Source organism: Bufo bufo, chromosome 2 (assembly GCF_905171765.1).
Source record: "Bufo bufo chromosome 2, aBufBuf1.1, whole genome shotgun sequence".
Classification (NCBI taxonomy): domain Eukaryota; kingdom Metazoa; phylum Chordata; class Amphibia; order Anura; family Bufonidae; genus Bufo; species Bufo bufo.
In genome coordinates, this window is record NC_053390.1 from 176724519 (window position 1) to 176740832 (window position 16314).

The following is a 16314-nucleotide window of genomic DNA, read 5'->3' on the forward strand; positions in this document are numbered from 1 at the left end:
CACCGTGGTTTAAAACAGAGTGGAGGGAGCCAGGTTTTTTTTAACCATCTCCCCGTTCGAAAAATCTATTCAATAAATGGCACCCAGATTGGGGACGTTAGAGGGATTAAACTGATGAGAATAGTACTACAGAAAATACCACTCATATCGGGTGTGACAGTAAATTGCACGGCGCAGACGCAGTCACCGTGGATTAAAACAGAGTGGAGGGAGCCAGCGTTTTTTTAACCATCTCCCCGTCCGAAAAATCTGTTTAATAAATGGCCCCCAGATTGGGGAGTCGGGGACGTTAGAGGGATTAAACTGATGAGAATAGTACTACAGAAAATACCACTCATATCGGGTGTGACAGTAAATTGCACGGCGCAGACGCAGTCACCGTGGATAAAAACAAAGGGGAGGGAGCCAGCGTTTTTTTAACCATCTCCCCGTTCGAAAAATCAATTCAATTGACCTTTCGGGGACCCTTGGTGTTGTACGTGGCTGGGTGGAGGAAGAAACCTTCAATGACATCACCGGGACGTGGCTAGCTTGGTATCCAACCTTGTGCAAATGGGGAGTTTGCGGTTGTGCAAATGAACTGTTTGCGGTGCATTAAAAGGGGAGTTTGGTCTGTCAATGTCTGTGATGCGGGCGTAACCCTTACACTACCTGATCGATACAACATCATACCTGATCGTATACACACACTGGATGTTTTAAAGCACGTTATTCCAAACAATTTAGGAATGTTAGTTGATTTATGCCCTTTATGGATTAAAACCCGACTCTGCGTCCACTACGTAATTTTCCATGGGAGTTTTGCCATAGATCCCCCTCCGGCATGCCACAGTCCAGGTGTTAGACCCCTTGAAACAACTTTCTCATCACTATTGTGGCCAGAAAGAGTCCCTGTGGGTTTTAAAATTCGCCTGTCTATTGAAGTCTATGGCGGTTCGCCCGGTTCGCCAGTTCGCGAACATTTGCGGAAGTTCGCGTTCGCTGTTCGCGAACTGAAAATTTTATGTTCGCGACATCACTATTTATGTTGCCCTTAGTTAGGACACCATAAAACTGGTGACAGGTTCCCTTTAAGCTTACCTTTGGATTTGACCCTTGATCTGCTTCCTGACACCTCTTCTGCCTGCTCCCTGAACCTTGACGCTACCTCTCGGATTTTGACCTCGGCTTGCTTTTGGATTGCTCTTCTCTCATACTGACGTGACCTCCCGGATTTTGACCTCGGCCCGCTCTCGGATCTGTCTCCTCCCTCGTACTGACGAGACCTCCTGAACTGACCCCGGCTAGTTGACCCGCCTCGCCCTTCCGTTTTTGGTAGTACCTTGCTTGTTCCACCTCTCTGTCCGCTCGAGTGCTACCTCTCATTGGCTGTCCGCTTCCCTGCTGTCTCTATCTCTCTGCTTGCACTTACTCAGGTCAGGGACTGTCGCCCAGTTGCGTCCCGTCACCTAGGGCGGGGGGTGCAAGTAGACAGGGACAGGGGACCGGGTGGCAGCTCAGGGGGTGCACCTCCGCTCTATCTTTATACCCGTGACGCTACCCCGTGACAGGCACATAATCTGCCATAACTACTGAGGGGCACATAATCTGGCATTACTACCGTGAGGGGACACATAATTGAGGGGGCACATATCTGGGCATATCTACTTTGAGGGGGCACATAACCAGGCATAAATACTGTGAAGGGGCACATAATCTGGTATTACTACTGTGAGGGGACACATAATCTGGCATATCCACTCTGAGGGGGCACATAACTGGGCATAAATACTGTGAAGGGGCACATAATCTGCCATAACTACTGTGAGGGGCACATAATCTTGCATTACTACTGTGAGGGGGCACATAATCTGGTATTACTACTGTGAAGGAGCACATAATCTGGTTTACTACTGTGAGGGGACACATAATCTGGCATAACCACTCTGAGGGGGCACATAACGGCATAAATACTGTGAAGGGGCACATAATCTGCCATAACTACTGTGAGGGACACATAATCTGCCATAACTACTGTGAGGGACACATAATCTGGCATTACTACTGTGAGGGGGCACATAATCTGTCATTACTACTGAGAGGGGACACATAATCTGGCATAACCACTCTGAGGGGGCACATAACGGCATAAATACTGTGAAGGGGCACATAATCTGCCATTACTACTGTGAGGGGGCACATAATCTGGTATTACTACTGTGAGGGGACACATAATCTGGGCATTACTACTGTGAGGGGGCACATAATCTGGCATTACTACTGTGAGGGGACACATCATCTGGGCATTACTACTGTGAAGGGGCACATATTTGGCATTACTACTGTGGAGGGCACATAACTGGGCATTACTACTGTGAGGGGACACATATTTGGCATAACTACTATGAGGGGGCACATATCTGGGCATAACTACTGTAAGGGGACACATATTTGGCATAACTACTATGAGGGGGCACATATCTGGGCATAACTACTGTGACAGGAACAAAGGTGGGCATAACTACTGTGAGGGGCCACAAGGTTGGCATTAGTACTGTGTGGTTGCACTTAGGGGAAATGTCCTAGATTACCCTGCTATACATTGGCATGGCTCAGTCTTACAGGCCAGCACAGCGCTCCCTGCTGGTGATTTCACAGGGGCAGTCACCATCCCTTCCTTATGTGATTATTCTTTTTTTCTCACCACAGGGACCTTGTTCTGGATCCAGCAGACATCACGCCAATGCCAGCGACACCCTGGATGAGGTAGGACCAGATTTTATTAGGACTGGGTGAGTGTAGCTATGCATTGGGCTTAGGGTTCTTCAACATGAGCGGATTCCGTGCTGGTAATCCGCTGCGTGAAAGACAGCCAAGCCCCGTTCCAGACAGCAGGGACATGGAGCATTAACATGATTGATAATGCTCCCTGCCTCTCTGTGATCTTTTTACTACAAAATCACAGAGAGATAAAGTTGTCACCGTGATTTTGTAGTAAAAAGATCCCAGTCAATCATGTTACTGCTCCGTGTCTCTGCTGTCCAGAATGGGGCTTGGCACTCAGTCACGCAGCGGATTAGCCGCATGGAAAGAGCCCTTAGTAAGAAAATCTGCCGCTTCTTTGTAAAAATGTTTGCACTGTGGCCGATAACACAATAGTTACACCACTGGTAGGGGAGGTAGTGGGGGGCAAGGGGGGTTTGTGGAGGTAGGTTGGGAGGGGGCCCCATGGATCAGTTTCGCATCGGGGCCCCATGGATTGTGTGTACGCCACTGACTTCAGTTCTATTCCTGGTTACGGCCTCATGCACGTGACCATGTCCATATTGACTTCTGAAAGTTGTGGATGTGTGAAATACACACACACCTTCCATGTGTAAGCCACATTTTTCCCACTCCCGCCACTAGAAATTGTTGTTAATGCAGACAAGAATAGGACATGTTGTATACTTTGTGGATGTGAACAGCACATAGACACAATTTTGTCCCTGATGTTTTTTTTTTTTTTTGGTCAAAATAACAGCGTAAAAAAAAAAAAAACTGACTTGATCAGTGTTTTTTGTAACATTTTTATTTTTGCCCATGTAGTATGTTTCCGCACCTGGTGGGTTTTAATGTTGTTTCATGTATGGCTGCCACTTTTTTTTTTTTGAGTAAAGTACTGTATACAACACCCTGTGATGTCACTTTCTCCTTAGAACTGTATAGGGAAAAAGCGTTGTTAAAAAACCACCAACACACACTCCACATGCAAAAACAATGGAAGTGAAATGACAGGCAATGATGGGAAAAAAAAATACAACAAAGCATAAAAACACGCCTCAATGGTGAAAAAAAGCCTTTTCCTGCGTTTACTATTTTCTATATATATAAAAAAGGCCAAGGCAGCACTCAAATATCCGTGGAAAAAAGGGGTATTTTAATCACCCATGTGAAAGGTTTCAGCTCACTCCATGGAGCCTTTGTCAAGCCATGGCGACAAAGGCTCCATGGAGTGAGCTGAAACGTTGCTGTCTTTCACATGGGTGATTAAAATACCCCTTTTTTCCACGGATATTTGAGTGCTGCCTTGGCCTTTTTTATATATATCTAACAGGACCAGGTCCGTGGTCTGCTTCAAGGAGCTCATCAACTTTTTTTCTACATACTATTTTCTATAGATTTCCATGGAACATCCGGATTGGACATTTTTTTTGCCTTTATGCCAGAAAAAAAAATTATGCACTAGCAAAATTCCACAAAATCTGATCCACATGCTGCAGATAAACAATCCACAGTGGAAGCTGACATACGGCGCAGGGAGGGGGAGGGATATCTGTGCAAATCCACAGCAAAATCTGCATGTAACGCACACGGATTTGTGATGGATTTTGCCATGGAGTCGCTGGATGAAATTTAGGGGGGTTCTGTGCAACTTCCGGTCCACAATGTATGGGCACCAGCCATGTGCAATCCGTGCTGCGGATGTGGACTCATTGACTTGAATGGGTCCATGATCCGCAATGTACAGCAAAAGGTCAGGCAGTGTTTTGGTGTCCTCCTCCAGAGCGGAATGGTGGCTGAACGGAGGCAAACTGATGCATTCGGATCCTTTTTCATTCAGAATGCATTAGGGCAAAACTGATCTGTTTTGGACCGCTTGTGAGAGCCCTGAACGGATCTCACAAACTGAAACCAAAACGCTAGTGTGAAAGTAGCCTAATGCAAAAGGTAGGGTTGCCTGTATATTGCATACCCACCAACTCCTGTCGTGGTCAGCAAATCACAGACACCTTCCATGTGCAATCAGCATTTTTCTCACTGTCCTACACGGACGAGAATAGGACGTGTTCTGCAATTTGCAGATGGGGACAGCACACGGATGACATCCGCATGTTGCCCTTTTTTATGTTTGGCATATGGATAAAAATGAATGGGTCCACGTCCAATACACAAGAAGCGCAGACAGACACGGATGCAGGTAGTAGTTTTTTACCCCAGTCCCCCATGCAGGTAGTAGTTTTTTACCCCAGTCCCCCATGCAGGTAGTAGTTTTTTTTACCCCAGTCCCCCATGCAGGTAGTAGTTTTTTTACCCCAGTCCCCCATGCAGGTAGTAGTTTTTTTACCCCAGTCCCCCATGCAGGTAGTAGTTTTTTTTACCCCAGTCCCCCATGCAGGTAGTAGTTTTTTTTACCCCAGTCCCCCATGCAGGTAGTAGTTTTTTTTACCCCAGTCCCCCATGCAGGTAGTAGTTTTTTTTACCCCAGTCCCCCATGCAGGTAGTAGTTTTTTTACCCCAGTCCCCCATGCAGGTAGTAGTTTTTTACCCCAGTCCCCCATGCAGGTAGTAGTTTTTTTTACCCCAGTCCCCCATGCAGGTAGTAGTTTTTTTACCCCAGTCCCCCATGCAGGTAGTAGTTTTTTTACCCCAGTCCCCCATGCAGGTAGTAGTTTTTTTACCCCAGTCCCCCATGCAGGTAGTAGTTTTTTTTACCCCAGTCCCCCATGCAGGTAGTAGTTTTTTTACCCCAGTCCCCCATGCAGGTAGTAGTTTTTTTTACCCCAGTCCCCCACGCAGGTAGTAGTTTTTTCCCCCTGTCCCCCACGCAGGTAGTAGTTTTTTCCCCCTGTCCCCCATGCAGGTAGTAGTTTTTTCCCCCTGTCCCCCACGCAGGTAGTAGTTTTTTACCCCAGTCCCCCATGCAGGTAGTAGTTTTTTCCCCCTGTCCCCCACGCAGGTAGTAGTTTTTTACCCCAGTCCCCCATGCAGGTAGTAGTTTTTCCCCCCTGTCCCCCATGCAGGTAGTAGTTTTTTACCCCAGTCCCCCATGCAGGTAGTAGTTTTTTTTACCCCAGTCCCCCATGCAGGTAGTAGTTTTTTTACCCCAGTCCCCCATGCAGGTAGTAGTTTTTTTACCCCAGTCCCCCACGCAGGTAGTAGTTTTTTCCCCCTGTCCCCCACGCAGGTAGTAGTTTTTTCCCCCTGTCCCCCACGCAGGTAGTAGTTTTTTACCCCAGTCCCCCTGTGGAGCTGTGAGGCCATGTACGGGCTGAGTGCACACTGGCATTACGCACAGCATTCCCGCTGACACGCCGCTACACGCCGTGCTATGTGTTATATGTAGGTCCAGGGTCCGGGGCTCCGCCCCGCCCGCACAGCCCCGCCCCCAGCACCAAGTTCTCTCGCACACCGTCCCGCACTTCACCGGAGCTCCGCGCGCTACGACTCCTGCTCCCGGCTGCTCGCTTGGCATTACCGGGGGTTTGGTGGTAACTGGACCGAGGACGCGGCCGCCTTCACCTCAGTAAGTAACGGCCGCTGTGTGCAGTCAGCCGCAGGGTTACCTGGGTGAGCAGTTAGTGACACCCCTGCCTGGTATCTGCTGTGCAGCTTGGATAGGGTGTGACCCCCCATGGCAGTACAGCGATGTGGGGACACCCAGGTAGCCCATGGTTTGGGTGGTTTTAGGTGACTGATGGCTGAAGTACTTTCCGTTTGCACTGACCATCCTGGAAATCAATGGGGTGAGGGCTGTACATTGCCACCAGCCTGCTCCATCCTAGTAATGATAAATGCCCTAAATCCGTATTCTGGGTCAGCAGCCTTCGGCACTACAACTCCCAGCATACACACTTACTTGGCTGTTCTTGTAACTCCTTTTACGGAGGATTCTGGGAGTAGTAGTTTCAGAGGTTGCTGATCCCTGCCATAGAGCAGAACCATATACCACAGTGCGGTACAGTATACTCTGTGTGGTGGCCATCACTAGGTGTCATTTTCCATCCTCCTCCTCCCTGATGGAGCAGGAGGTGAGCTGCGGGACACAGCTCGTGTGGTCGCTGGCCGGGTACCTGAGCGCTTATTAGGTACCAGCAGCATTGAGGAGGGTCTGGGCAGCCCCCTCGGCATAGGTCCCTGTAAGGTTTATGTCCAATCTGCGCCTCTTGGTAGAAATTTTGGTCAAAGATGTGACTCCATAATAAACAGAAGAGCCCAATGGACGTGGCTGTCGGAGACGTGGTCTCCAGACACCGATGGCGGTAAACAATACAACTGGAGAGCTGGCACTTCAGCTTGATGCCCTTGCCAGTCACCACTGAAATTGGTTGTCTATTAGGCTGAGCTTGTGGCACAGTCTGATAGGTATACAGTCATCCCAGGTCTGGGGTCCTTGTTAGGCTACTTGCTGCCATGGCAACGCATCAGCACCCCATGATTGTGTTCGCCAGGGACCGATGGGGATAGAGGGCTCCTCTGCCTACGTGCCATGGTTGCATTACGGCGTGACCCTGGCATCAGTCAGTGCCGGGCCCCGTGGTGATCCGGAGCGCTTTGCTAGAACAGAAGTGTCAGGAGAGGCGAGAGCTCCTCTTCATCAATCTTGGCACGTTTTCTACTGAAGACCGATCAGACTGCCAGTTCGGCATAGCCCTTAACTAGGGTTCAGCGACTCCAGCTTCAGATCATAGATCTAAAGTCCATTCGTTCTAAAACGTAGTTTTTAATGCTGTTTCTGTACAATGTTAAAATGTATGGGCTCCATGGAGCCAAACTTCGCCTTGTGAGACTTCGGTCAGTTACTACGGTCTTCATAGGAATCTGACGTTGGTACTGGCTGCTTCCTCGGTACCAGAGCCCACTTCGGATTCCTATTTTAAAATGTTTTTAAATACGCAGATAGGAATACAGTAATAATTCACTCACGCGACTTTGGGCAAGCCGAAGTTTGGCTCCATCATTCAACTACAGTTTAATGATTTACGAAAACAACATTAAAAGCAAAGTTTTTAAAGGGAACCTGTCACCAAAAAATCGCTTATTAAGCTGTTCAGAGTACCTTATAGTGCTACATAGTAGTGTCCGATTGCACTTTTACTTTGTTTTCCTGCATTTAGCCTCATTGAGAAATCGATTGTTTTATTCAGCTGCTGCCCCGTGCTTCAAGTCAGGCTTGAAGTCAAGGGGGCAGCGGCCTAGTCGTCTCCAATCCTGCTCTGCCCGCCTCCCGCCGCCCTGATTGACACGCCGCATCTCAGTGCCGGGACTGCGCTCTTAGCCCGCATGCGCAGTAAAGGGCTGCTGTAGCGCGATCCCGCCTCCGGCTTCAGTCTCGTTACAGCGCATGTGCCCACTCTGTATGCGCAGGTAGAGAAGATGGCGGGCGCGAGTATGTAAGGCTGGCGGGCGCATGCGCTGTAGTGAGACTGAAGCCGGCTGAGTGTATGATTAATTAGAATTATGCAGGAGGCAATGAATAATTGGGGGGGGAAACCTTCCCCATTAAAATGTCCCACCTGCTGGGGCTGCAGTAGCTACTGGTATATGCTGCTCTTCACATAGCTGTGGTTCACCTGATTAAGGCCTCATGCACACGACCGTTTGTTTTTGCGGTCCGCAAAAACGGGTTCCGTAGTTCTGTGATCCGTGTCCGTTTTTTCTTCCGTGGGTCTTCCTTGATTTTTGGAGGATCCACGGACATGAAGGAAAAAGTCGTTTTGGTGTCCGCCTGGCCGTGCGGAGCCAAACGGATCCGTCCTGACTTACAATGCAAGTCAATGGGGACGGATCCGTTTGACGTTGACACAATATGGTGCAATTGCAAACGGATCCGTTCCCGTTGACTTTGAATGTAAAGTCAGGAGTCCCTATTATACCATCGGATCGGAGTTTTCTCCAATCCGATGGTATATTTTAACTTGAAGCGTCCCCATCACCGTGGGAACGCCTCTATGTTAAAATATACCATCGGATTTGAGTTATATTGTGAAAACTCAGATCCGACAGTATATTCTAACACAGGGGCATTCCCATAGTGATGGGGACGCTTCAAGTTAGAATATACTAAGAACTGTTTACATGACTGCCCTCTGCTGCCTGGCAGCACCCGATCTCTTACAGGGGGCTGTGATCCGCACAATTAACCCCTCAGGTGCCGCAACAAGAGCAATTGTGACACCCTTATTGCACCCTTATTCTTAATTTCCATATTTAGAAAAAGTATAAACTCTAGAACGGAGCCTCGGATCAACAAAAGAAAAACCGCGCTGTAATTGGGTAAACCTCAGCTAGGTGTCTAGGGAGGTCTTGTAAGTAAATCTTTGCAGCATTATGCATTTGTAAGATTATATTTCTGTGATGTCAAATATAGGCAGGTTCCCGTTAGACAGCACATCATGGCAGTTCTAAAGCAGCCGTCTGGCCCGACGTGCTTGTGTTGGGTTATTGTCATGCAAGCTTGTAGAAAGCAGACTACTAAAATGCGTAGAACATGGGGTGCCCAACATGTGGCCCTCCATCTGTGGCAAAACTACAGCTCCCAGTACGCTTTGACAGCCTACAGCTATTAGGGCATGCTGGGAATTGTAGTTTTGGAACAGCTGGAGGGCCACAGGTTGGTCATCCCTGGCGTAGAAGAATAGAAACGTAATAAGAAAGTGTGGTGTAAGAAAGGGATTCTTACTGATAGAATGAAAATAAAGTTGTGGTAATTTGTGCAGAAATGAGTTTTGAGTCTTGACCTTTCGTCAGAGCACACGAGTCACTAGAAGACTGAAAAGCCTTGTTCTGATTTTCCCCTTCTCTTTTGGATGGGAGCCAGATGTGTGGAGCACCTAACCTAAAAACCTCACCCCCCTTCTCAAGTCCTCTGGATTCCTTCAAGTGAGGAAGTGTTTCTGGAGCGCGCCTGATTTCATTCTGTTTCCTGGCGGCCGGTGATTTGTTTACTACATTAGACTACTCCATCTCTGTGATGGTCGTGATTTGGGTATATTGACCTCGAGTCTGAACAGCTCAAACTGTGGAGTAATTGTTCTGACTTCTCAGTATTTACCCAGGAAGCAGGAAATGACCCAATACATTCAGTTAGACCTAAACCCTTGTGTAAGACTTACAGGGTTGTGCGGTAGACAAGGTACGCTCTCCTGCCCATCGGGTTTTGTGTGTAATCGTGCCGTCACTGAAGGCCAAGGGAGCGGGCAGTGATTGAGAATGAGCGTCCCTGTTTTTTCCGATCATTGCCTGTTGTGTAAAGGGGTATTCCGGTTATACTATTGGATTGGTGGGGTGACGGGTCCTACCGCTGGGAAGAGAACAGCACTTGACAATCTCTGAACTTCCATAGAAATGCACAGAGGAGCTGCGTGCATGCCCGACCAGCCGCTCTGTTCATTTTGGGGTACAGGGTTCCCGCTCTCTTGATCGTGGAGGTCCCAGCTGTAGGACTCCCACCAATCTCACAGTTATCCCCTATTCTGTGGGTAGGGGATAACCTCATAAAACTGGAAAACCCCTTTAACTAAATCCAGGGGCGTAACTACCATAGCGGCAGACCATGCGACTGCTATGGGGCCCAGGGCAAGAGGGGGCCCAGTCGTAGTTGGGATCATCTTCTCTTCTACTGGAGGTGAAAACTTGGTCAGGACTCTACCATCTAAAGGAACTACTTTTAGCAAATCAGGCTGTGGCAAAATGGCTCAAGGGTCACTGAAAAGGGTTTAGGCAGAAACCCTTCTGTCCTGTGTGGGGGGCCTGGTTTGATCCTTGCTATGGGGCCTTTACTTCTCTATGTACTCCACTGCCCATCTACCTGACTGGGGCTGTAAGGTGCTGAATGATCATTACGAATACATTGTCCGTGTTCGTCGGCAGCACATTCCAGTTTACACAGGCTGATGATCAGGGCTGTTATGTGCTGCTTAGGCCTCATGCCCCATAGTTCCAGTCTACATCCCATCCGTGTTTTTTGCTGACTGGTTGCAGACACATTCATTTCGTTACGCAACCCTGCAAAAAATAGGAATAATCCTATTCTTGTGCGAATAAAGATAAATATTATTTATAAATTCTGCAGGAGTAAAAAAACAAAAAGTAGGCACGTGCTTCTGCGGACCACTAAAAGATGGATTATCAGGGCTTTTTTTCTGGCGGAACGCACCGGAACGGCGTTCCGCCACCTTTTGACATCGCAGCCTGCCATGCTCCAGCATCGCAGGCTGCGATGTATCAGCGGGGAGGGACTGGGAGGAGGAGCTGGGGGCCCCGCCGCTCCAGTACAGTTATAAAATGTGTAATTCAATTAATAATGATTCATGCTGCCCCCTCTGTAGTATAACATTCAATATATCCTACTCACAGGGCTACTGTTATATCGTAATGCAGGCCGACCGGGCAGACGAGCAGCAGAGTGACTGACTGACGTCACGTGCCTGCCCGGCCTACTTTATGAATGAAGCAGGCGGCGAAGGTACGTGACGGATGGCACTGTTATGGTGGGGGGGGGGGGGGAATGGGGTCTGTGGATGGCACTGTTATGGGGGGGGGGGGGGGCGGGAATGGGGTCTGTGGATGGCACTGTTATGGGGTGGGGGGGGTGGGGGTCTGTGGATGGCACTGTTATAGGATGGGGGATCTGTGGATGCCATCCACAGATCCTCCACCCCATAACAGTGTCATTCCCATCTGGGGGGTTTCTTTGCTGAGCTGGACTGTTATAGCCCCCCCCCCCCCCAAATTTTACTTGCATCCCTGTTCTCTAAAGGGGGGGGTTTAGGGGGCGGTCCTAGGGGGGGGTAGGGGCATGACCAGGGGAGGGGGGGGGGGGGTGTGAGTTCCACTACCTTTTCTCTGAGGAAAAAAAGCCCTGTGGATTATTGTTTGCTTATCGGGTAATCGGTGGCACATTTACACCGGCCAGTTATAAAGAAGGAAATAATGATTGATCCCAATAATTGACCTTCTCCTTGGCCCATGTAAACGTCCTTTAGCAAGGCAAAGTATTGTCACACTGTGCAGACACCTGTTAACAGCTAAGAAACCCTTTAAAGGGAACCTGTCACCGGGATTTTGGGTATAGAGCTGAGGACATGGGTTGCTAGATGGCCACTAGCACATCCGCAATACCCAGTCCCCATAGCTCTGTGTGCTTTTATTGTGTAAAAAAAAATATTTGATCCATATGCAAATTAACATGAGTCATATCTTACTTGTGTGACAGAGAAGTCATATTTTCAAGCTCTGACTCATCTCAGGTTAATTTGCTTATGTATCAAATCGGTTTTTATACACAATAAAAGCACACAGAGCTATGGGGACTAGATATTGCGGATGTGCTATTGGCCATCTAGCAACCCATGTCCTCAGCTCTATACCCAAAATCCCGGTGACAGGTTCCCTTTAACTTGGGAAATTTTTTTTTTTTACAAATGTTAGTGCGACATTTTTGACTCAAGGTATCCAGCAATTTTCAGTCTTCAATCTTGATTGCTTCATTCACTTTCAGACCCTTTAATATTCAATTTACCACCTGCTCCTAGGGTCACAGTGTCCTCAAGTGGATGTGTTCCTTACAGTAAGGCTCCATTCACACGTCCGTGGTGTGTTGCGGACCTGCAAATTGAGGATCCGCAACACATCCGCCCGGCACCCCTATAGAAATGCCTATTCTTGTCCAAATAGGACATGTTCTATATTTTGCGGAGCTGCGGACCTGAAGATGTGCTGTCCGCATCCATTCCGTCCCCATAGAAAATGAATGGGTCCGCACCCGTTCTGCAAAATTGCGGAACGGATGCGGACCCATTTGCGAACGTGTGAATGGAGCCTAATACACGCTTTATGTGAGGTCTGTTTCATTCTGCTCTTGCCTTCTACAGCTCATAATGGATCTCCTCTCACATGGCCAAACAGTCACTGATTCTGAGGAGCATGTGATTTCTCCCCCCTCCCATAGGTATCCTGCATGTAGGGCTGCAGCTATCGATTATTTTAGTAATCAATTAATCTATTGATTAATTGATTAATCCAACGATTGAGTACTATAATAAGAAAAAACTAATAAAAAAAACAGTCCTCTGTGCTATCAGTCCCCCAGTGTCATCACCCCCCCCATGCCATCAATCCTCTGTTCCATCACCCTCAGTGCCATCACCCCCCCATGCCATCAATCCTCTGTTCCATCACCCTCAGTGCCATCAGCTTTCCCCAGTGCCATCAGTGCTTTGTGCCATCACCCCCAATCCCATGAGTCCTCAGTGCCATCAGCTCCCCCCTAGTGCCATCACCCCCCATGCCATCAATCCTCTGTGCCATCAGTCCCCCAGTGCCATCACCCCCCCCATGCCATCAATCCTCTGTTCCATCACCCTCAGTGCCATCAGCTTCCCCAGTGCCATCAGTGCTTTGTGCCATCACCCCCAATCCCATGAGTCCTCTGTGCCATTATCCCCTCCGATGCCAGCGTGCCTTCAGCTCCCCCAGTGCCACCATCTCCGCTCCTAGTCTCCAGCAGCCCTTTAATACTTGCCTCTCCTGCACAACTGACGTCATGCAGCGTCAGGTCATAGTGCACGCATACGTGATCCAGTGCAGTGCGCGGGCTGGTGGGTGACCACGGAGCGGTGAGTAATAGCAAGCGCTTCACTCCCGCTCCGTGGTCACATGACACAAACGAATCCTCGATGCAAAAATTTTTGTGTCGAATTACTCGATTCAATTGATTAATCGTTTCAGCCCTACCTGCATGTGCTTGTTTTCTTGTCTAGGCTGTGAAACAGTATGGACTGTGTGATCAGTTCAACCAGAAGACTTGGCTGCATTACCCCCTCCACACTCTGATCTGCCGTGTACAACCTCCTCTCTCCTCCTACTGCTCACTCTAAGGGCTCATGCACATGAACTTGTTTTATTTCCGTGTCCGTTCAGTTTTTTTTTTTTGTGGACTGTAAGACTACTTTCACACTAGCGTTCGGGACTCCGCTTGTGAGTTCCGTTTGAAGGCTCTCGCAAGCGGCCCCGAACGGATCCGTCCAGCCCTAATGCATTCTGAGTGGAAGTGTATCCGCTCAGAATGCATCAGTCTGGCACCGTTTGTCCTCCACTCCGCTCAGCAGGCGGACACCCGAACGCAGCTTGCAGCGTTCGGGTGTCCGCCTGGCCGTGCGGAGGCAAACGGATCCGTCCAGACTTACAATGTAAGTCAATGGGGACGGATCCGTTTGAAGTTGACACAATATGGCTCAATTTTCAAACGGATCCATCCCCCATTGACTTTCAATGTAAAGTCTGGACGGATCCGTTTGCATTATCATGAACAAAAAAATAATAATATATATATTTTTTTTGTTCATGGTAATGCAAACGGATCCGTTCTGAACGGATCTAAGCGTTTGCATTATAGGTGCGGATCCGTCTGTGCAGATACCAGACGGATCCGCACCTAAACGCAGGTGTGAAAGTAGCCTTAGCGGAACCATTCATGTCAGTGGGTCTGCAAAAAATTGTTTAATCCATGTGCATTTTGTTTCCGTATCTACGTTCCGCAAAAAAATAGAAAATGTCCGCATTACGGGCAAGTATAGGAGTGTTGTATTAGGCTACGTCTACACGACGACATTTTGTTGCACTAATGTCGCGTGACAATTTTTATAATGGCAGTCTATGGTGTTGCACTGCAACATGCAACATGCTGCGACTGCGATGCAACAGTCGCAGAAAATCCATTCGAGATGGATTTTTCTGCGACTGTTGCGTCGCAGCATGTTGCAGTGCGACACCATAGACTGCCATTATAAAAATTTTCGCTCGACATTAGTGCAACAAAATGTTGCGCTACAAATGTTGCAGTGTAGTTGTGCCCTATCTGTCGTGCGACAAATGTCGTCGTGAAGACGTAGCCTTAGGGTCAAGCTTTTCTATTCCGCAAAATACGGAATGCACATGGACGTCATCCATGATTTTTGCGGATCCGTTTTTTTGTGGACCGCAAAATACATACGGTCGTGTGCAAGAGCCCTAACACTGAGAAGAAGCGAAAGCAGAGACAAGACGCAGGCAGGAGCAGTAGTCTGTTGGATCTACGCAGAGGCAGCAGGACAACCAGCTACAGTGGATATAAAAAGTCTACACACCCCTGTTAAAATGTCAGGTTCAGTGATGTAAAAAAATGAGACAAAGATAAATCATTTCAGAACTTTTTCCACTTTTAATGTGACCTATAAACTGTACCACTCAATTGAAAAACAAATTGAAGTCTTTTAGGTGGAGGGAAGAAAAAATAAAATAATAATGTGGTTGCATAAGTGTGCACCCCCTCTATAACTGGGGATGTAGCTGTGTTCAGAAATAAGCAATCGCATTCAAAATCATGTTAAGTAGGAGTCATCATACACCTGCCATCATTTATGGTGCCTCTGATTAACCCCAAATAAAGTTCTGCTGCTCTAGTTGGTCTTTCCTGAAATTTTCCCACAGCAAAAGCCAGGGTCCATAGAGAGCTTCCAAAACATCAGAGGGATCTCATTGTTAAAAAGTATCAGTCAATAGAAGGGTGCAAAAGAATTTCCAAGGCATTAGATATACCATGGAACACAGTGAAGACACTCATCAAGTGGAGAAAATATGGCACAACAGAGACATTACCAAGAACTGGACATCCCTCCAAAATTGAAGAAAAGACGAGAAGAAAACTGGTCTGGGAGGCTACCAAGAGGCCTACAGCAACATTAAAGGAGCTGCAGAAATATCTGGCAAGTACTGGCTGTGTGGTACATGTGACAACAATCTCCTGTATTCTTCATACAGTTGCAAGAAAAAGTATGTGAACCCTTTGGAATGATATGGATTTCTGCACAAATTGGTCATAAAATGTGATCTTATCTTCATCTAAGTCCCAACATTAGACAATCAGTCTGCTTAAACTAATAACACACAAATAATTAAATGTTACCATGTTTTTTCTTGCAACTGCATGTCTGGGCTATGGGGTAGAGTGGCAAGACGAAAGCCTTTTCTTACGAAGAAAAACATCCAAGCCAGGCTACATTTTGCAAAAAGACATCTGAAGTCTCCCAAAGGCATGTGGGACAAGGTGTTGTGGTCTGATGAAACCAAGGTTGAACTTTTTGGCCATAATTCCAAAAGATGTTTGGCGCAAAAACAACACTGCACATCACCAAAAGAACACCATACCCACAGTGAAGCATGGTGGTGGCAGCATCATGCTTTGGGGCTGTTTTTCTTCAGCTGGAACTGGGGCCTTAGTTAAGCTAGAGGAAATTATGAATAGAGTTGTTGCGATACCAAATTTTTGATTCGGTTTCGATACCATGAAAAAGTATTGCGATACTCGATACCATTCGATACCACGCGAAAAAAATAAACAAAAAAAGCCACGTGCATTCCTCATTTTTAAAAATGGCGAATCGCGCAGTTTTTATTTTATTTTTTCTGTTCCGGCATTCACCACCTAGATTTTTTTTTTATATTTTAATAGTTTGGACTTTTCTGACGTGGCGATGTAATATGTTTATTTATATATTTTATATGTGAAATTGGGAAAAGGGGGGTGATTTATAC

The 16314-nt window shown here is 47.6% G+C and overlaps 1 protein-coding gene across 2 annotated transcripts in view; it reads left to right on the forward strand.

The window, feature by feature from the left end:
• Positions 1 to 6138: 6138 nt before the first annotated feature.
• TNFAIP8 (TNF alpha induced protein 8) overlaps positions 6139 to 16314 on the forward strand; it is a 112719-nt gene continuing 102543 nt past the window's right edge. For both annotated transcript variants that reach the window (XM_040421674.1, XM_040421675.1), the window contains exon 1: positions 6139 to 6265. Coding sequence is in view for 1 of the 2 variants with exons in the window: in XM_040421675.1 (XP_040277609.1) it covers position 6265 (1 nt within the window). In the remaining variant the exon portion in view is untranslated. The remainder of the gene's footprint in view (positions 6266 to 16314) is intronic.